The 23407-nt window shown below is 39.9% G+C and overlaps 1 protein-coding gene across 1 annotated transcript in view; it reads right to left on the bottom strand.

The window, feature by feature from the left end:
• The window catches only part of cacna2d2a (calcium channel, voltage-dependent, alpha 2/delta subunit 2a), a 129425-nt gene that overhangs the window by 87860 nt on the left and 18158 nt on the right, over positions 1 to 23407 (bottom strand). Inside the window, 1 exon segment of the mRNA XM_063910462.1 lies at positions 6134 to 6250. Coding sequence (XP_063766532.1) covers positions 6134 to 6250 — 117 coding nt within the window.

A 23407-nucleotide genomic window follows, 5' to 3' on the forward strand; every position in this document is an offset into this window, starting at 1 on the left:
TAAAAGGCTGAGGGCTAAATTTAGCTGTTATAAATTGGTTATTTGTGCCGGATGCCTGTTCAATTAAAGCCAGTCACTGAGGCGTCTGAGATCTGTGTGAGATCACGACTCAAGTCATCAACCACACACTCCAAGAAGGTGGTTACTCTCTCAGTGTTGCTGCACTCACAATAATTAAAACTGTTGATTCTTTGTGGCCCACCATTAACAAACAACCGTATGAAGTATGACTTATCGTTAAACTGAGCACAGTTACTGCCTACTCATTTATTATGCAACTATAATGATCAAAGCTGCATTTCTCCTCCAGAGACAGATTTATAGAAACATTGGTATTTATCCTAATAAATATGCATTGGAGCAAGACGAGTGTGGGCAACCTCAACTCCTTTTAGATTTTTGTAAGGCAGCACTTAGACCGAATGTGTTTTTTGAACCCATTTGTTTAAAGCTACATTTCCCTCATGGAAAGAGTCAAGACAGACAATTCACCAGTTTGAGAATATTCAACAACTAGATATCATGTGTCAATCATCTGGGTCACTTAGTGATCAAAATTGTTAGAAGAGTAAATTGTTGGTTAAAAAAAAAAGCGAATAGGGTAAGAACTACATACTTAAAGGCAATATGTCGAGGGGGAAAATGCATGAGCGATGGCCTGCTGCTACCGTTTTGCAGTATAATAACTGTTCACTGTCAGCTATAATTCCCTCCCTTCTTTCTTCAAAACACCAGTGGGAATTTTGGATGTCATTTTATAAGCATGGCTGAGGAGATCCAAATGTTCACACCTGTGCCAACACGTGCATGCTCACGCTCCTTTAAGCATGCATGTTGTCTGCGCGTGTCCTGCGTGAGAGTATGTGTCTAAGTGAATTATTAATGGATGTAATGTGATGACAGATGACTCTGAGCGGACAGTCCCTCCCCATCCCTGACCCGGCTGTGTCGTGTTGGTTTCCACGGTCAGGAGGAGATGGAGGCCCACGCAGTCTGATTGATTAATTCTGTCAAGCACACTTTTGCTGTCTCTGCACAGTGTCCGGTCCGAGCTCTCCTGCAATCTCTCACAATCACTATCAGCATGACGGCAAAAGTCACAGAAGATTTCCATCATTCCTGATGGAGAACCTGCCCACTGTCCACCACTTTCTTCAATTTGTTTAATGTCCTTCTTCAATCAAACAGGGGTGATTGTCATGTCTCTTGTAGAGCTGAGTTACCTCTAATAGAGAATGGCAGGTTTGTTTCTGTAACTTCAGAGGAAGCCCAGTTTACTGTGTAAAGAAAATAGTTGCTTTAGAACAAAACAGTGGAAAAACTGATTTCCTTTTTTATCCTTTCTGACGCCGCACACCATCTTCACTCTCTAGCTCTCTCTCTTCTCTGAGAGAAACAAAATTAAAGAGAAACAACATTAAAAAACATATGGATGCTGTAAAATGTCTTAATAAGATATAAGGGAAGTAGCTGGACATTTTAGCTGTCAACATCCTATGTGCGTCTAAATTACACATCCATTTAGATTTCCTCCACATCATCTGTCACTGTGTATTTTCCATATATCTATTTACATGCGGGTCAATATTTTATTTCAATAATAGTGGAGTGACCCACAGATTTCAGCATGCACACTTCTTTGACTAAGTGTCTTTCTTTTTATTGTATCCGTTTCCTGCCACTGAGGTTTAATCACTCAATAGAGTTGCTGTGAAGTTTTTCAGGCATCGCCTCTTCCTCTTCCTGCCTCATCTCCATGGTTTGATCTGGCAATGTTTTCAATAAACAACCAAGTGGCGTGCTGGGTGTGTATCCATCAAGGAGCCCAGAGGCAGCCATCCTTCAGCCTTTAAGTGGTATTGAAATAGTATTGAAATCTGTGTAATTGGATTAGACCAACCTTTTTCCCCTCGCTATTTCACCAGTTCACTCTGTGAAATCAGAACTGAAGAGCTTTGACAATAGTAGTTTTGCTGTGCAGCAGCTGATGGGAATGTAACATGATCTCTGTCTGTAGCTCCTGGCATTGACTTCCCTCCCGGAGGCAGTGAGATCCAAGCAGCAGCCTGACTGACAGGCCGGCTCTGCCCGGCTTTGACTGACAGTGTACAGGATGCTGTGCGGTCTCAGATAGTTTGGAGGGGCCCAACTCATCTCAGGCCTCTGTGCCGATCATATAGAGCTTCACAAAGCGGAGCACAGGGAGGGCTGAGGGTTCAGATCAGTCTGGGAGGTCTATCACACCTGTGTGGCTTTATAGACATGACAGGTAATATGACAGGCTGTGTTCTCTCTGGCTGCTCTGGCTAAAAAGTCAGATAGACAGTCTTCTATCCTTGCGCAGCCTGTTGCTCTGATCACATGTTTACATAGGAAGACACAGTGACAGTACAAAGAGGAACATTTAGACCGGTGTAGTCTGGTTACTTCTCCAGCAACATAAAGTAAGATATTCAGGCAAGAGGGTTAAAACTACTTCAAGTTTATTCCAGTGAGTCTCATGACCTCGTCTAGTGATTGAAGGGGAAATTAAATCAGTTTGTTTTCAAGGATTATTCTTGGAGTATTGATTATAAGATACTTGTTCAAGATACTGAATTTGCCGTGTCTCAGGAGAAAAAAAGGTAAGACACTTTATTCCTTGGAACCTTTATTCTTTGTATTTGTGGAATTGTATCTTTGCTTATACATTAAATCACATTTTTGCATCTTAAGCTGACTGGCTGTGAAATGACTAACACAGTATTAAACAAACACTGTGTACTATGTGTTGATTATTCCTGTAAAAATCATAGCAAATAGTCCTCAAAAAGACTTTATATGGCAATAGACAATTATACTGACTTCTGAATGAAGATCCCTTTATTTCCTGCACGAAATAGCCTCAAGTAAAAGATGGGTTTAATGGAACTTGCAAAGAACAGTGAACACAGAAAACCTGCGGATAAGTCACTGTATGTAACTCACTTAATTCAAACCTTAATGGCTCGAAATGCAGTTCAACAATCCTCAAATAAAATAAATAAGTTAAGGTGTCAGCTGGAATCATATTTCAGCCTGCCTATGAAAAGAAAGAAATGTATCAAAAGTGTCCAGTGGCAACATGCAAGCGGGTCAGCCTATCGTGGTTTGTGTTACATTTTAATTTTGGCAGCGACCTGAGAATCGGATCATTGTTTGAGAAGACGGCTGTAGCCACGGGCGGGAAAGAGAGAGCAGACGGGGACATGGAGTGGAGGAGATTAAGGAAAGTAAGGGAAAGAATAAACATCAGGGAGGCTTTAGACAAAAAGTTAGTCAGCTTATGCATCTTCCTTTATTTGGGTGAGGAAAACATCAAGTAAATATCACTTTGAGTTATATTTTATAGGTATTTAGATACCTATTGATTCTTTAGGTGAAAACAAAGCAAACATTGCTGAATTAGTTACGCAACAAGTGGATATCTTAGCTGAAATGCATGATACATAAAGACTCTGTGTTATTTAAGAAGTCTAAAAACCCTAGCTATAGTGTGAGGTAAACGAAAGGACGCTCACCTACTGGATTCTTTCCAACTGAGCAGAGCATTTAAATGATTAAAATGTGTGGCTAATTTAGGAATTAAGGCTTAACAACTAAATCCAGAGGACTAAGAAAGGCTCCCCTGCCCATTTTATATCTGTAACTGAATATTTAGAGTCAATGTGTATTTTCTCATTAGTAATATAAACATGAATTACAACAAATCACCCCGAGCAGTATTTAAATAGGTTGCAGAATAATTTCTTGCCCACTCGCGCCTGTGCATACAAACACACAACTCCCCCTTTAAAAAAAAAGAAATGTGTGGCAGAAAATATTTTTGGACTAAATAACCATTACAGGGGGTAGACACAGACTGGAATACAAAATGCTGGCAATACTTTGCTGAGCGGAGCTTGAGACCTTCTTATCTACAAACTGTATTAGGACACGGCTTTCACTTTCCCCCCTGTATGAATAATAAGTCCACATCAGTGTTTCTGCCAACACTATTACAATTTTTAGTTTTAGAGGGAAAATACAGATCCTAACCTGCCTGAATAAAACTAAAGTATCAACTTGTTGCATGTTGGTTAAGGTTTGTATTATATGACAACATATTGAATCCTATTTCTTTGCATTGCTGGTCCCCTTTTTCAAATTCTTCATCTGTCTTGTTTCTCTCCTCTCTTCTTTTTTCTTTAGATTTTTTCCCCAAACTCTTTCTCTCCCTTCAACCAACCCCCGACTCCCTTGCGCCTCATTTTTAAATCTATGAATTTCTGAACATCATTTTCTTGATTTTTCTACGCCCCGGGGAGTCGTTCTCATTCCAGCTCTTCTCTTTTTTCACCTCATTTCCTCCCTCCTGAGTGAATCTCCCGGACAGGATGTGAGGTGACAGCGTGGCCTGTGGAGGTTAGGGTGTGGGTGAGTTGTCGTGAGTGTGTGTGTGTGTGTGTGTGTGTGTGTGTGTGTGTGTGTGTGTGTGTGTGTGTGTGTGTGTGTGTGTGTGTGTGTGTGTGTGTGTGTGTGTGTGTGTGTGTGTGTGTGTGTGTGTGTGTCATTGAGGTGAAGGTGGGGATATATTTCTGTTCCCTTCATCCGAAAATAAACCGATGGTGGATGTTCAATGCCATTCCAAATCCATTCTTACACATGAACACGGGTTACGTATAGTAAAGCCTTCCTTCTTTTGAGGACACAAGCAGTTGAATTAACCGTACCTTTGAGAGACTTCTGCTCCTTTCCATGACAGTGCCTCATCACGCAAGACCTCATGCTCTTGCAAGATTTACCCTTCTGCCCCTTCACGGTCAAAGCTTTCGCCATGAGTGACCAAACAGAAACAGGGCATTGGAAGCTCTGAATAAGGTGCTATGTGCATGAGATTCAAATTATAAATGATTGAAAGATTGTTGTGATATGAATGCTTTTCTAATGTGTTTGAACATCCGTACTCCGTAACTCTGTAAGTTAAAGAGAAAATGTGATACATGTAGGGTAGTGTTTGAATGATACGTCTCAAAAGCACATTTGAACCTCATCAATTCCAGCTTGTGTGTACAGCAGCTCATGCACAATACCATTAAGATGAGAGAAATCATTGTGTGTGTGTGTGTGTGTGTGTGTGTGTGTGTGTGTGTGTGTGTGTGTGTGTGTGTGTGTGTGTGTGTGTGTGTGTGTGTGTGTGTGTGTGTGTGTGTGTGTGTGTTGTGTTGTGTTTCTGCCGCGTGCAGCCTTTTATGTAGATGATGGGTTAGATGATGTGAATCATGAAAACTGATTAAAACGATTGTGTGCCTCGCTACCATGGTAGTAAAGTAGAACAGATTGAGCTTTAAATAGCAATAATAACACAAAGTAATCAGCTAACTTGGAAAATATATGCCCTCAACTTTGAAACAGGGGAAAATATTTTGATTTCGAAATTGGAATTTCTCTATACTAACACTTATGCTCCTTTTCTTTATCTCTGGCTTTTAAAAATAAAAAAATGATTGTGTATACTTTTCTCATTTCCCTGCTCGTCAATCAGCTTCCCTGCTTCTAGACCCCCCCCTTCCCATCTCCTCTTCTCCAAAGGGTTAGAGGTTCCCCACTGTGAGAGCGAAACTAATTTTAACTAATCACAGGGCTGTCTGAGCAGAACGGTGGTAATAATTATATCCCAAAATGCAGGACATTGAAATGATAACCTCTGAAATAACCCTTCTTCTCGTGCATCATACAAACGGGATTTCAGAATGTATGCACCAAATGTTAAACAAAGGAGGAAAAACTTAAAACTAGTGCACGGTAAAAAGAATATGAACTGGAATAACTAGCTAAAAGGTTTAATATAAAAGATGAACTCCGCTGCTTCATGGCAGATTTTAATTATTGAATAAACTTGATCTCTTTCCATCACCAAAATATGTAACCCCATGGAAAGGACACTGTCTGTCTTTTCATTGGAGATTGGACTTTGTTTCATCATAAATGAATATAGACTAAGTGGAAAAAGACTAGAGGAATACACAATGAAGAATATGATATGGTTGATTCATATTGTGCGAGTGTACATATGTTGTTTTGGTTTTATATATGTAATATTGAATGTTTGTACACAGGTGCATCGTCCTCTTACCTCCAGGGCTTTCCTCTTACTGATGAGGAGCTTGGAGATGTCCCGTGCCACTCGCTCCACCAAGTCCTTAGGGGTGTTCCTCTTGATTTCAAACTGGCTCTTCTTCTCATTATAAATCTACAGATGGAAAACATAGGAAATAAAAAGGTCAGATTACCCGAGCCATTAGTTTAATTAAGAAGATCACAGAGGAGCAATTTCATTATTCTCAAGGTAGCACACAAGATGGTAAACATTTACTGTAGAGCAGGCAGTACGCAGCCTGGCGTTATACCCATAAGCCTCCACAATGTAGAAGAATTAAACACAGAACAGAGCCCTAATGGCAAAGCACTTAGCTAGCCAGCTGCAGTCTGGCAGTCGGGATCAAATTAAATAAATGCAAACTCCAGCAGATCCTCACTGCTGGGTGAACACCTTGTATCTCCACAATGTTAACTCTTTTGGAACCAACGCAAGCAGCCTTTTTTTACAGCTTGGCAACAACACATTTGTGACTTAATTCAACGGGTTAGTGAAGGCTATCCGAAACAGAACAGGCCGGAGATTTTTTGTGACCATGAAGGACCGTAATCCCCTTGCTAAGGTGCATGCAGGAATTTCAATATTTTCACTCAGAAGCAGCAATATATCAAGCACTCTAGGGCATTAGCGAAATGAAATCAGGTAAGACCCATTAAACTTACAAAGACTTTTCAAACCACAAAGAAACAACTAAGAGAAATGGGTAAGGGATGCCATAAGGGACTGGGATGTTTGCAAAGTAGCAACCAGAAGCAGAACGACAGATGCCTGGACCGCTGACAGAGGAAGGTACTTGGAAGATTAGTCTGCTCCCCCTGGAAGAATTGTGAAGGCTGAGTCAGCTGCCCGGGCTCTATAGGATCTGTAGTCTACAACAGAGCACCACCCGAGGGATTACCACTTATCCTGCTGCCCTAAGACACCGCAAGACCCACTTTCACACCATAAAACCATTTTGTATAGTTCTTCGGTAGAAAACCCAGGAAAAGCTTGTTGTTGTTGAGTTTTTTATGCAATTAGGCTTAAAAGCTGCAGTTACCAAGGCTGTGTGTTTAGGTAATTGCTGTCATTTGGCGTTCCTTAAATTCACTTCTTCAATCAATCATCTAGTAATTACACACACTTTTAGGAGAACTAATAATGTAAAGAGACTGCTTTAAGGTTGCTGTTTCTCAGTAAGGCCAGATATATATGTACTCTAAATAACAGCAGTATGTTCATGCACATGCTGATTTCCAGTGTACAGCTGACAATCTAAAAAACGTGCCTTTTCTCAGGTGGCCTGAAGAGTTTCTGGTTACATTGCTTGCGTGTGGTAAAACACAGTACTTATCCCCCTTACCAAGGCTCTTTGCAAGTCTGAGTAAAACTATGCAATTAATGATCAAACGTTGTGTGGTAAATAAATGTCCAATTGTGTGACATCTGACCAGCAATACAAAAATAATATCATGCTTACTGATGATGCTGACGTAGACTTGACCAGACACCACAGGTCAACTAAATCGAATTACAACCAGGTTACTTCTGAAAAGTGTGTTGTTTGTCCCATACTGCATGCTGTTGCTAATTGTTTTTCAAATGTGTCAATGCAGGCATAACTATTTAACATGAAGTGCCAAGTCTGGCTTTTATTCCAGGTACAGAGAACACTAGCATATTACCACAGTTTGACGTGAGATAAAGCAAAGCACAAGCATCTGAATCAATCGTTTCTTTGTACTGGTCAGGTGTGAGAATAATGAATATGCAAGACAAAGATCAAGCTTACTTATGTGTCAGTAAACAAACAGTAAAGCTGAGTACACCCTACACTCACACAGAATACAACAATTGATCACAAAGTCCGAGTTGTTATTATGCAATAAGGAAGTAAAGGATGATTTATAAAAAGTGTGGCCTGTACACTTTGCAAAACAAACTGAAGGTGAGTCTGCCAGTCTCGTGTAGGAGACTCATGCAATTTGTGGGCTGAACAGTTGGCTCTGTTCAAAATAAGAAAGTCATTGTTTGTGTTGTGATTGATGATGAACCAATTAACCTAAACTAGTTTGGCCTTTCAGTGACTAAGGTGTTTAAGATTAAATCCAAATACACTTCAGTAACCACAAAAATGTGATCAAACATGATTCAATTAACCACATCGTCTAAATCAGAGGTCTGGTGATTGAATGGGTACAACCCGGACATTCTCATATTTGCCAAAGAAAAAATCCTTTTCTCTGTTATGAAATTTTATGTCTGAGGGATTGATGTGTTGATGTGCAGCAATTAGGAAAAGAAAACACTGGCGTCCATACGATCCATCTCTGTCGAGCTGAAGGCTGGGCAGGCAGCCAGAGGCAGTTTCCCTTCACTGGCCCACCGAGCAGGCAGACCTGGCCCCAGAAGCTGCAGCCATGCCAGCCGAGCACTCTGACGAGATTGTCTGGTGTCTTATTTTGGCCGCCCTCTGAGGGATAAGGGATCCTGCTTAGTTTCAAACAACACTTTAAACTACTTTTCAAAGTGAAATGTGAAGGTGAAATCTGCATAGTCCACCATGACGCAACAAAAATACTCATTTAAAATGTGTTGTGATGACTAAAACAGCTGGTTCAATTATTTTTGTTGCATTTCTTTCAGGTACTCATCCTGAAAAAGTCATTAGACTGCAATTCAACAGTCCATGCACGCACACACTTAAAGGAATTAGTTATTACCCTTCAGTTCTGAATGAGACTGGGCTGAGAATCACGTGAGTATTTACGCACATGAACATACGCACACTCTTGCACACGCACACACACACACAGTGACACACACCATTCACAGGGCTTTTTTTTCTCAAGGTGGAAGAAGCCATTAATGGAATCTTATTAAACCATAAAACAAGAACGAGGGTTTCTCCGCTCCATTGACAGACTACCGACCCCTGACTCTTTTAAGCAACGCATTTTTCAAGTCGATTTAAAAAACCATGTCAAATTTGTTTTTAAATCAATATTAATTCCCCTAATGTGTGGTAGTGCTCTTTGGGTCTGCCTCTCCCCAGAAGATTCATGGCTGTTTCGGGGACATTACAGGCAGAGCCTCCTCTACTCTGCGTTTAGAAACAAAACACGAAAGACAAAGATCAATAAAACTCATATTGCTGCGGGGAATCCAAAAAATACGTATTTTTTTAATTTAATACGCAGTAAGGTCACTTTTTTATTTTTGTAAACCCTTTTCTGAAAAAAAAATAGGAGCCATTTTTCATTTTCCCTCTAGTATATTGAGGGATTTAAATGTTTGTAATGTATTGTATGATTGTGCATTCTTTGGAACCAGAATCATCAAACAACCTCATTGGAAAATGCACTGCTAATTACCTCCTCAAAGCACAGAGCCAGCAAACCATTGACAAATTAAGTCAACCACTGTCATTGAGGTACAAAATGTCTTAAAATGAAGCTGCTGCATCAACCACTCACTTGGTAAATGCACAGCATCACAAAGGTCTCAAAATAAAAGTAGAGGCAGTATTAAAATGATTCATACTATATCAATTGTGGGTCCAGGCAAGTGCCACAGATTACAACTTATTCTTTTTGACTACAGTATGGATTCTGCTGCACATAAACTTCTCTGCTGTATGCTAGAGGACACAAGTTAAAACCTCACAAAGCTGGACAGTAATATTACCATTTGTCGTCTCCTAATTTAATTTTGTGTCAACATTTCCATCTACAGATATTGGGGCTCATAGTTCTGATATCTAACTGAATAAGAGTTCAACCACATTTGTCATAGAAAGTTATCTTTTATATGTGTAAATGTACTGAAGTCACAAACAGAATAACTTCACTCAAATACTTTGTTTTTATATAATATGGTAACATACTGATATTAAGATTTCAATATTGTCGTATTATTAGTTATAGGATTATTATTTTGCCCACCACTAAATGTATAGAAGTGTACCAGATGACAAAGCTGTAGTACTTATCTGAGGTGCCGTGTGCATTATACTGTATCCACCTACACAGTGTGTCCTCCTCTCAAGGGACCTCTGTCTATTGTATGTCTAGTACTGCCACATCAACAGCCCTGCTATCAGTTTCTCTGACATTCTGTATGTAAAACACTACAGATGTTTACCGGGGAAAGTGTTGGTAACACTATGACACCCATATCAGATGCATTATCAACATAATTATAATGCTTCTGTATATAGCTCTACATAACCATATTTACAAGCACTTGTAAATAAATTAATGTATACATTTATAACGCTTTATGGCCTTTGTTTAAAATGTTATTATGACTAATAAAGTCAAGTATCATTATACAGTATATCAAAACTGTCACCTCAGGACATTTCTAGATCTTAGTGTCAAATGTTTTTAATTGTAAAATGTTTACAATGCATTATGATCATTGTTATAAGTTCCTCTAAGTGGTCACTATTTTCTTTAAGTGAAGTAATGTAATGTTTCTTGATCTTTGTCACGTGTGATGCTTAATGTTATAAAGTATTATCAATATGTATGAGTGCCTATAATTATACAACAATAGAAGTAGATACGAGTGCATTATGTGTATTGCTAAAATGCATTAAAGAAAGTGTTGCCTCTTTTTAAAATTATTATTATCACTCTTAATGGATTAATAAAAACACAAATGGAGATGGATAGAACTGTAGGATGCTCATATCTCTGACAGGTTGCGAGCTCCTGTAGCGGGCAGATGAAGTCCCTGTTCATCCTGAGAGAAGATTGAGCTGCGCTGTCAACCGCACAAAGCTCCAGCCCAGAAAGAAGCAGCCGGCCAATGAGCATTAGGGTGGAGGAGCACCCAATGCAGACAGACAGCACATGGTAATGCTGGCCACGATAGGCCTGAGGAGCTTTAAATCCCCTCTGGCGAGAGGTTGGAGATGAGTGACCATCATTGCTGGAGGGCCATAAGCACATCAGCCTGTCTGAAATTATATTTGAGGGCTTTAGAGCTTGACTCACTCATAGGTAATGGGGCAGCTACAGAAAAAAAAAAACAAGCACTGGCAGGAGCTTTACCAAAAATCATATTCAGTGAGGCAAACCACTTGTAGGTACTTAATAAACAGCAGGAGTAAGAAAGAAAGAAAAGGCAAGAAATAGGATTATGTAAAGAAAATGTTACAATTGACTGAAATATTATATATTTGGTATGATTATATATACACTAAAGATAAGTAGTGTATCTACAAAGAACATTACTTAAGGACTGAGTATCTTTCCCCCTGTATATGGTCCAAGCAGTGAATGTCCCCACAAAATAGGCAAATAAGACATTCTTTTTTTATATGAAAGCATATTGAATATTAATGGCATGGTTATGTCCCATTTACATTTTACAGACATGTCAGCCTTCATTACAACAAAGAACATACCAAAGAAATCAAGAGAAAATAAAATAGATGTGACTGTTTTGTGCAGCCCATCCTTTTTGTAAAGGATAATTCATGGACTGGAAAGGCAGCAGAGTAAATTAGCAGTGTTAATCAGTTATGCAGTTGGCACGAGGCTGTGACGCCTGGACAGCTTTCTGTGTAGGCCTGTCATTCTCACAGGAAAGAAGAGAGCGACGGACGGCCAATCCAACCTTCTGCTGCTAACGCTCACACAGGCTACGACAGAAGTAAGCATGCCAATCGCCACCAATATGCTTTCTCTGGCAGCCGGGATAGTCAAGTACACACTGAAAAAAAATCACACACACATGCAAGTGCACACATGCGCAGACTCACAATCACGCCCTCTGTACAGCTCATACATGTCACACTTAGTCACGTTCTCATCATTAGCCATGATGACTGGTTTCAGCGTGCCAAGCTCTGAATGTTACTGTAAACACACAGATGGGAAGACAGAGGGTGGCGAGACTCCAGAAATATTAAAAAGTGGTATACAGATCAGCTAGCTCGCACTCACCAGACAAGTTCACTGTTTTGCAAATCAATCCTCACGATAAAATGGTGATGCTATAAAATGTCAAACAACATACATTAACGCACAAACCTTGAATTTATTAAAAGTGTTTTTTTATTACCAACACAGCAGAGGAAAATAACATTGAAAATGATAACAAATAAAAAATGTCTGTCTGCTACTGTCACTTTGTATAAAGGCTTATTTGTTGACTTTTTCACTACGTCTGCTACTAGTACTGATGTTCTTTGGAAGGGTTGATATTATTGAGAGAGGACTGCTTATCTCTCTGTGAAGTCAGCCACAATAGACCGCGTCTGGCTGCTGCACGGCAGAGGTTGACAGAGACAGATGCCACGTCATTAAGGAATATTAGTGAGCTCTGCCGAGCAGACCCAGATTCAACGGGTCTCAGGAAGAGTTCAATAAGAGAGCTGCAGCCCCTCCGAGGAGCTTGATAAGACACAACACACCAGAAGCTTCTCATAGTTCAATACGACTTGAAGCCTCCAGATGAGTCAAGACTCAGAAAAAAAGCAGAATCATTGACTGCTATTGTGAAGCTAGTGTCTCAGAGAGGTAGTCTGTCCCAATGAGACAGCAGAGGAAAAGAGATGGATGAGTGTGTCAGCAATGGACAACATGTAGACAGCTAATCTGCCACCTGCTTTGACTGTCTACCAAGGCTTGGCATTGCATCAGGCCAACAGAAAAAAAGATTAGGTCCACCAAGCAAGTCTATATGCTGTTTTATATCGGCCAAAAACAAAAAAATTGGAGCCTGGCTTCCATTTTGCTTTTACAAGATTTCCTTTGAACTGGATTTTAATTCAGTGAATGCAACATAACTGACCACTTCACTGTACAACTAAAGCTAGGCAAACATAACCAGGCCAGTCTGTAAAGATTTAGATGCCTCCACTCTGAAGCATAGGGCTCTGCAATTAGTCTGCCTTGTCTTTAAAAAAAAAAAAAAAGCTAAATCGTAAGGAATAGATTAAACAGTGTGCTTATCCAATGGGGAAACAAGGAGACCAAGTGACATTAGTTTGTGGATTATTTATTAATATTATGGAGTATTAACGTTCACAACTAGCACATCCACTACTATTTCCTGATTGAGTGGTAGCACAACTCTGGTATGTAATGCTATCTGAGTTAGGCTAACATTAGCAGCTCTGACCTGATCTTTACTGGATTTGGAAACGTTTGTACAGCATCCATAACCACGCTTACCAGAGAAAGTGTGATTGCTCTGCACTTATCTATAAAGCCTTTTCTCTTCGAACATTAAAACTGAAATATAAAAGCTAATGAAATAACAGTTCACATTCAGCTCTGGCCTCAGGCCTTCAGTTCAATATCATGTACAGTATGTGTATTGCCAGAATGGAAAGCTTGTCATGCAACAGTGACTATGGGGTGTGAAGCTTAATGAACGGTTAATTTCTACTCACACACAACCAATGCCCTCTGGACCAAATGGTACATAATGTTATTATGAAAATACATATTTTTACAGACTGAGATATCTAAGGCCTAGCTGGTTAATCCTGTGCATATAAACTGTTAATACAATATGTGTAAATAACCAAATGTGAATAGAAAAGCCAGTAAAAAGTACATTTAAAAAAGAAAGATGCTTCCAATAGACTCAGAAGCAACACGGAGTATCAGTGCCAAAACAAAGTAGCTCAGAGCAAGCTGCATCCGGGCACTCATCACAGGAAACAAAGGCTGGGCTAAATATTTACATGCAACCCTTGGGGAGGGTTTGAGATTAGAGAGAGAAAGATGGCATGGAGGGGGGGTATAGTGGGTTGGCTTCTGTAACATTATCAGAGGGATTGTCTACTGGTGATACAAACAGGTCTGAACAAAGAAAAACATTATTGACGCGCACACAACCGCAGCCTCACACATGTGAACAAACACCCCATAGAGACAGGACTTTGCATACACTCAGCCTTGTCTAATCTCCTCGCTGAAATAGTGCTCTCACCTGCAGGTGCTGTATAGTCTCATTCAAATGTAATCAGTGTATTTAAACTTGCTGTGTTCACCGCTTCATTGCATCTTACCAACATCCCTAAGTGATGCGATTATCATCTTCATCCAGAGCTCACATGTGTCACATTATTCAAGATGTAGAGGCTGTTCAAAAGTGCTTATTATTCCTGTTTTAGTGATTGCCAAGGCATGGAGATTTGATTCCCAGAGCCATAACTGATTTATCCCCCTAGCCCAGTTTAAGTGACCATGAAGATCCATACTAGAAGCTGACCTTGAACGTGTCTTTACATTTTTATCGATCCATTCCGGCTCCAAAACAAGCAGTTAAAAAATTCTGATAAAGCATGCCAGTGTGACAGTGAGAGAGGGGTATTCACTCTGCCAGGCCACAGACGGTGCAAACCAACAGGCAAACAGGACCAGCTGGACAGATGGAGCCCACAGCGATCTTTTAACTGCCCAGTTTTGCATATATTCATTAATTAGCCCTGTCAGCAGAAGCAAAGGGTCACACTGAAGTGGTGTGGGATCCCAGGATTTCACAGGACTCGCTCGCCAGCCAGTCGGGAACTATCAGACAGAAGGACTCATAGTAAGTGACTTGTTGGAGCGAGGAAGGACGAAGGGAAATGTGGGGCAGCCTCTCCCCCGCTCCTATCCTCCCTTCCATCCTCAGTCAGGGTATTTGTCTTTCAGACAGAGATAAACTGCAGCCTTTTTATTAACTTGCTGATGGTAGGGAATTGTTTTTTGCTCTTCCATTAGGTTTTTCTCAAATAGACAGCCGCAAAAATATCTTCCCTATATTTCTTCTCTCCACTATGTTTCTTGTTTTCATGACTTGTTCCACCCCCTCCCAATCCCCACCCGCTATTCAATCATTTTCATTGTATATCTGAAACTGCTAGTATATTGTCACAGTAATGTCTAATGTTTATCAAACATAAAATATGCAGTGGTAGCATAATAACACGTGATAAGTGTGTGTGTGTGTGTGTGTGTGTGTGTGTGTGTGTGTGTGTGTGTGTGTGTGTGTGTGTGTGTGTGTGTGTGTGTGTGTGTGTGTGTGTGTGTGTGTGTGTGTGTGTGTGTGTGTGTGTGTGTGTGTGTGTGAGAGAGAGAGAGAGAGAGACAGTTTTCAGGCATCTCGAATATTTATTGGGGCATTGTTCTTCTTGTATCTAAAATACTTATAATGTGTGAAACTGCACATTATGTTTTGTTTTTGCTTAAATGTGTGTTTGCATGGTTGTGTTTTTCTTTGTGTGTGTGTGTCTGTATATTTGAGTGGGCTATGGAGGTCTTCCTGCTGAGGAGACAGAGCCCCGGGGGTCTTCCTCTATGTAGCATCTCCTCCACTTGCTCCTCATTTGACTAATTACTGCGCCACTTCCACGCTACAGATGAAGCCTGGCACCTGTCCATCAACTCTTAGCTTGGCTTGTTTCAGTCTATTGACACAATGGCCAGCTAAACACTCTCTCATCCTGTGAAGAACGAGCCTCCTTTCTGAAAGGATGTTGTACATTGCAGTCTTTTGACCTTATTAAAGCGTATTCAGTTCATTACGTTTTTAAATAATCATGGTCCAATTGCATTATTTTTGGTTTGCAGCTCACTGCTCACACTCCTAAAGTTGGTCCAAGGTCATGCTTGCCAGAAAGTAAAGGCACTGCTGCTCTTTCACGCCATCTGTCTGTCCTCTTCCGCAGCTCATATCTCTCATCGTCTTTTACATAGACTTCAAATCTGGCATACACTGCAGAAATTGCTGGGTATAAAAAATTACTACTTCTCTGGGAGCTCCTGTAAACCCCATAAATAAGACAAGTCATCTTAACTCTCCCCCGCTAAGTTCCCTCTCTTAAAACATCAGTAAAAATCAAATGGATAATGAGCTGAAAGCAACATGCAGAGGCAGAGATGGCAGAGTGTGGGATGGCTTTAATTTGGAGGAAAAACTTCATAGAGGTATAAGAGCAGCAGAGGTCAATGAAGTGTTATTACATAATTCAAATGAGGGGGAAATTGCGTGCTTAGGACACACAGCAGTGGAATACAGTGCTCACTATCTTAACATGCAAGACTTTGTTTAACACAGCTGAACACTGAATAAATCCCCATCTTAATTCCACATCAGTTCAAGATCTTTGATGAATCAGTATAATTTAAATTACTCTTTTTGGCAAAAGCTTTTATCCAAAGCAGCTTACATAGATTTTTACCCAAAATACTCAAATATCTGGGGCAATCAGAAAGTGTTTAAGAGTTGGCTTTGAATTAGCTCCCCAATTTATACCAGATAAAGTTTTTTGAACACGGGGTTCACTTGTTAAGTTAAGGTCTCAGTCCGACTTTGCAGGCCTAGCACATACCTGAGTGACAGACGCTATGACAGCCATTTTGTACTGGCCCACTTATCTCTTTCTTACCACAGGCAGAACAGAGCGGAGAGGGAGGAATGCAAAGACAATTTCAACTCACAGTGGAGATTACATTTCAAACCTCCCAGACTGAATATTTAACCCTCTTGCCTTTCGATAAGCGATATGGGGTATTTTCACTGACTCAGGAACTCAATTTAACCTCCCCTCTGAGAGACGAGGCTGCCCAAACGTCCTATGGGCTTGCCCTTGGTGATGGCCGAAACCCCTTCCTCCCTCCTCCCCACTGTCTGACTGTAACACGGCTGTCTGCTGGGCCTGATAGAGAGCGGTTTCATGCTAAGTCATTACACACAGTGCACAGCCTAATTACACACAGACGGCCCCCCCCCCATGTCACCTGCCAACAGGGTCACTGCTCTTAGAAGCAACAACGTTATAAGGGAACAGCTACACAAACCCTGGTCGACAGATAAGGGACGGAAGGGACCGCTTCAGCGTGCTATGTGTATGCCTTTGCCCTCAATGACCTTTCCTATCTCCACCTGCTGAGAGACGCTGACTTCATCTTTGTTCTTTCCCTCCTAAAACATCCGAGCTCGACTGCGTCACGACTCGCACCACGAACAGCTTTGCAACGACACACTAAACTGGACACGCTCTCAGTGGAAGGGGGATAGTTCTCCATATTGAACATCACAGGGACGCTTTTACAGCATGCCAATTCCTGCCAAACTGTCTGTTTCCATGGAAACCTAGCACTTAATGACCGATAACAGAGAACGACCTGGAAAAAAAGAAAGAAAGAGACTGTTGAGTGTGAGAGAGAAAGAAAAAGACACTGACATAGAGAGATGGGGAGAGAAAGACGGAGATCTTGTGGAACAAAAGAAGCAATTTAGTATCGGAGGACAGCGTGAAGCCTGATTATGTCGTCAGTGTAAATGATCATTAATTTCCTTCTGTCCAGCTGGGCCAGATTAATGCCTTCCCATTCTGCACTGTAGAAAGAGAGCCAGGGCTTAACCACTTCACTGGGCACCCCCGCAACAGCCACCGTGGCCTTAATAAAATACAGAGCTTGGACCACACCGACACCCATAAATGGATAGAAAAATATACAGTATATATTGTGAGTGAACTTTTTTAACTTGGCTAACAATCAACAATGAAAACAATGACATTAGCAATCGTCCATTTACCTTCAGGCTACCAGTGTCAGTGTCCAGGGACATGTATTTCAACACTTGAGCACTTAACTGACTGTAATGTCTAAAACATTAAAGATTCAGATAAGGTTCACTATTATATATATTATTATTTACCATTACACGCATACATGTGTGCCCGAAATAGACAAACGCACAAAGAGGACCTAAAGACATGCATTCAATTAGTTGTGTCAGAGCGAAGGGGACAGTTTTCCAACACTGATTTGGGGGTTCAGTGCCTTGCTCAAGCACACGTCGGCAGTGCCCAGCAGGCAAACTGGCACCTCTTCAGCTACCAGTTGACATTATGTATTTTGGTCCGATCGGGACAGAATATCATAAATCTGTGTAATCAGAGTGCAGTGATTAATTCGGGCTGCTTGTCTATTAGCCTTGAAAGCCCAGGCTAAATATTTCAAATTAAAAAAAGGACGTTTATGTGCAACATTTATTCCCCTGGCTGCAGGTCAGAGGTAAAATACCTTGTGTGATCACAAATCGGACAAGAGCAAAAACCAATGTATGCTTTGATGTCTCTTTCGTGGAGGTCAGTGGCTGGTTTCTAACGAGCACGCTGCCTGGCTGCTGAAAGCCCACAATTTCACTCCTCTTTGCATGCTGATCTGATTATTCATAAAGCAAGCAATAACACATCCATTAAACCTGCAAACACTAAAACCAGGATCAAATATGGATAAGGCTCATTACTTAAAACATCCACAACCTCAAAACACATATGACAATCACGGTTGACTGACAACCAATTAAAACCAAACAAGATTTCAGGTCCTCAACACCTGAGGACAAAATGGTGGCCAGAAACAAAAGCTGACCTCTAAACGTTGAAACTTATTATTCCAAAAAAAACATACATGCTCCAGGAAAAACTGTTATAGCTAAACAACAAAAACAAATACCTATATTCATACCTGACAATATTTAGTCTTCTTACAAAATGCTAAATAAACTGTGGCCATTTCAAATGTAGTTCATGTTATAGATGTATTCATTAAATGCAGCTTGAATGCAGTACGTTTAACAACAGCATTGTCCACAGCAGACCATCTCATCAAATCAGCAGAACCATGTCAACTAAATAAATTCTATTTGCCAATAAAAGAGGGAATAATTATATGAAGAAGAGAGATCATATAATGATATTCTGCTGTGTTAGCTTACACCACTACTAAGCTTAGAAATATAATGTCTGTTCACAAGACACTTGGTACCTTTGGAATTTGTGGCCTTTGAATAAAATAAAAAAATCTCTATCCTAAAATAACTCCCTTTTTGTAGATGATATAATGAGAATTTAAATCAAATGATGCCTTTCAAAGGAAAATTCATATTACATGATCCTATTTGCTTCCTTATATTAGTTTCCTTCACCTCCTACCAATCAGAGCAGTCAAACTGATTGTAACAGATTACAGTGTGCAGGTACTCCTGTTGGGTGTTTACCTGTTTTATGAACTGTGTAATTGAGCTCTCTGTGCCCTAACGTTAAACGGGTAATGATGGTCTCCTCCTTACAGTCTCTGGCCGACTGTCTTCCGGTAACAACATATTTTGCAAAGCCGTCTTCCTGCTTCACTGCCTTCTGAGTATTCACACTTTTGGCATATTGAATTTAATGAGTTCTAACTTTAGCTTTTCTAAGTGGACCTTGTAAATCAGAAATAGTATATTGAGATTTTCATTGCATTCCACACAAGCATAACAAATAATGCTTATGAAAACATAAATGAGTTATAATATGAACTAACTACCATTGAACTAGTCCAATGAACCTGAGAAAAATGAGAGAATTAAAGCGTTAACAAGTCAGAGGCAAGCAGGACAAATTTGGCATTTGACATTTTTGATATGAAACATGAGAGGTAAGTAACATCTAAAGCTTTCTGTTTCCTTTGTTAGCCTGACAGCTCTGGCTAAAAGACTCTCCTTTCATGAGGCGACATTCTTTTCTAAATGTTTTCAACAGAAACTCCATTTTGATGACAGACTGTTAGAACAACAAATTCTCAGCGGTAGAGAGGGTCCCACAAAGTTGTGTGGCACAAACAAAGAAAACATTCGAGCGAGAGCTGTTATTCAGCATTTGTACAAAGTGTGTGACAACGATCAACGCAGGCTGCTCTTTAAAAAGCTCTATAATCACACTACTAAAATGTGAATAAATTCAGGGCTTTGCTTCCTATATCATACAACACACAGACGCACACAATGGACAGCTTTCTACTTGCAAAATCAAAAACACATTTAATACAGCCTCTCAAAATCAGGGCTAAGACCTAAGTAATGAGCATGTGGTTCTATATCTTTATTCACGCCAAGAGTCTTTTATTTCACAATAAATAATAGCGCTCTGGCGCAATCATTTTCATTGAATAACTGAGCCAGAGTGACTTACATAAACCTGCGATGTAGCCTGAAATGGCTTTTGATCACACAAAGTCATAACTTGTTTGGGTCAGGAGAACATAATAAATAAGAGTCCCTGGACTAACATTAATCAAAGCATTTTTCATGAAGAAAATAACTAAATATTAAGCCTAAGCCGATCATTTTTAAAAAGAATTAGCCATTGTGATGACAAACCACCATATCAGATGTTAGAGGTTTGATGTATCCACCTGACACTGATCTGCAGAGAAGATGAAAGATGCCCCTGTTTCATCATTTTTATCTCATATTTTCTCTTGTCTCATGCGTTTGTTTCAGAAATATCTCAGGCACAGGGCCCGAATGATGGCTGAAAAAAAAAATCCTCTTTAGAGCTGGAAAGTTTACACTTTGTTGCATAAAAGTGCAAAGCTACAGTACAAAGGAACATGAAATTCTCATTCTTCAAGCTGGAAGTTTAAAATTCCGCTTTAGTGAGTCTCACACAGTGGGTTCTTTTCTAAGAAAAAAGGCAGACACATGAGTCCAGTTGTGGTTCTTATTCCTCAGTTGCATATTTTCTCCTGGTATTTTAGATAATTTCTCCCATACTGCAGTTTAATGGGAAGCAGAATGTGGTCATTTAAACACAATGAAGAGGGACTATCAAACAGTTCCATGTTTCAATTGGTCCCGAGCTCCAGGCCAATTTGCACTTAAAAACATTTAAACTGCCTCCCAGCTGGAGTGGTAAAACAACAAATAACTAAAAAGTAGCTTTTGTCTTTAAGCATAAGTTTTGGAAAGTGAACAGTATACTCGTTTGATTAATTGTCAGTTATCTTGGATAATTGGGTTTCTTTATCATCAATCACACAAATGCAGTTAATGCAACTATGCAGAAATCCCTTTACACCCATCACTACTTCGCCTTTATGTACAAATAAAACAACATTCACTATTTCTAACATTTAATACAAACTGAACATTATTTGTATGGATTTAAGATCATATAGGATGGTCACTTTATATAGATTTAGACAGAATGATTCTGAATAATTTCAGTAACTGGACTGGGTTTTTTTTCTTTTCAGAGACTAAAGTCAATTTGGCGATATTCAATTACGATCAAGTGGTTATAGTTAAATAGCGTCAACACTTACAAAGAATATATATAAAACTGGATTCTTACGGAATTACCTTTGAAACAGGTTGAGTAAAACTGTCTGCTGATGCATTCACTTGGCACCTTTTTAGCAAGAGATATATTAAAGCACTTTGCACAGACAGAAGTGAGCGGACGACCTCAGCCCATAAATTCACATTCTGTAGATTTCAGTCAGAGAGAGCTGTGACTAAAGCCTGCTAATTTAAGTGTAGCAGTCCACTAGATACAGAGATACTCTAGCTGTGTTCGACACATGCTTTTTTAAACAATTGTATCTAAATGGCATAAGTGCCCTAGTAGAGTGAGTGACTAACATCCTGAAAATAGACATGTAAGGACATGTTATGGTATAAAGGGCAGTTGAAGTAAGAGTGGATGAACCTTGCAGTGAGTCTATCCCACAGTGTCAGTGTAATGTGTGCATGTCTATGTGTCATGAGCTCATGTCCACTTGTGTTGTTGGTGGAGCTGAGGTGCTGAAAGGAGTCCCAGGAGTAGGCTGTGCAGCTCCACACTTGTAACAATTGGTTTAACATCACAGACCCTGGAGACCAAGAAGGGTCAAACTCATCGGCAGGTGACTGTTCCCAACCCCCAATACTTACAAACATACAATGCCAAAATATCTTCAGAAATAAACCACAATGACCATGGAAAAAGGGATTTCTCTATCACTGCACACACAGTATGAATCCTTATTTATGCTATGGCTGTAACTGAATATTTTCCCACGTGCACAAACATACACCTAAGCTCCACAAAGAAGCACATGCGCAGATACACACGCCTTGCCATGCTCTCCTATCTGAGTCCGTATTAGGCTATGAGGCTCAATCAGTCCTGGATGGACTATTTATCCTCCTCATTTCATGCTAAATCCCATCCAATACAAACAGCTTTATCCCTTTTTACCGCTCTGCAGACCTGTAACGTAATCTTTATCTGGAGCAGCTACAAACACGCACACAACGTACAAATGCACCAAGATCAGTTCAGCTGAGTGCAACTGAATAATTCATATGAGGAAAATATACAACAAGCCCTCATTATATGGGCCGAGACAAATGTACTTGTGTGGTACAAAAACTACCAGAAAGATCTCAACTAAAACACCACTATTTCAGCAATGAGACATTACCATTTTATAGACATACAGAAATAAATTACATAAGAAAGCAGTCTGAAATCAACTCTGCAATACACGATGAACTGATGAATGCCATTTGACATTTAAAGTTTAAGGTCCTGACGCAAGTGCCAAACTTTAAGTATCTAAGTGGTAGGTTGTGCCCTCCTTTAGATATCAGAATGATCTTTAAACTTTGAATGATGGTTGTTAATGGAGCATTAGTGCCAGAGTCATTAGTTTATTTAAAATCTATTTGCAGAAAGGGACTCTTATTTGTACTCAACATGATGATAGAGAAACTGCGTCATTAACTTGATCGCCTGGGTGATTAAGTGCGAGTCTATGATACTTTCTTAAAGCTATACACCTATCTAGTAAGGACAGATCATAGACAATTTATAAATAATGTCATTCCAACTGTGCGGGAGATATATGTGCTTTAGAAAGGCTAAAAATATGCATGAGCTTTTTTTCATGAGATTCTAAATGGCTAAAGATCGTTCCTGTAGTTTCTGTTAGTAGTGGTAAGTTGGATTTCATACGTCTACAATATATTTTGAATCGTTTTCCTTTGAACTTTTCATATTCAGTCTCACATCAATTGAAAATGTTCAAAACTTTACATTACAGGCCTTTTTTCAGGAACGACCCTTTCACCTGTCACACACAGTATGTGCAATAGGAAAATTAAACTGTTAAAGTTTCAGCGTCCTGACAGCGTTGTCAATGCTAGCTAATTTTTGTATTTAATGGCACTTTATTGTTACCAATAGCACGCGGGCTCACTTTTAATGATACTGTAGGTCAAAATGTTGGTTTAAAAGTTAAGCTTGAAAAAACTGATTCCGTTTACGCTTGCAAGGTCAAGAATGAACTGTCAACCTCAAACTCTGATCTCAGTCTGCTCCTGTAGCATCACTCAGGCGTACTGGAGTTGTGTAATACCATTCCATCCATTGTGCTTTCTTTTGTGTGGCTCGATCTTAAAAAGCCCTACTAAAACACTACGTGGGTTAGCATGTGAGGA

Source organism: Eleginops maclovinus, chromosome 20, assembly GCF_036324505.1.
Source record: "Eleginops maclovinus isolate JMC-PN-2008 ecotype Puerto Natales chromosome 20, JC_Emac_rtc_rv5, whole genome shotgun sequence".
Taxonomy (NCBI): Eukaryota; Metazoa; Chordata; class Actinopteri; order Perciformes; family Eleginopidae; genus Eleginops; species Eleginops maclovinus.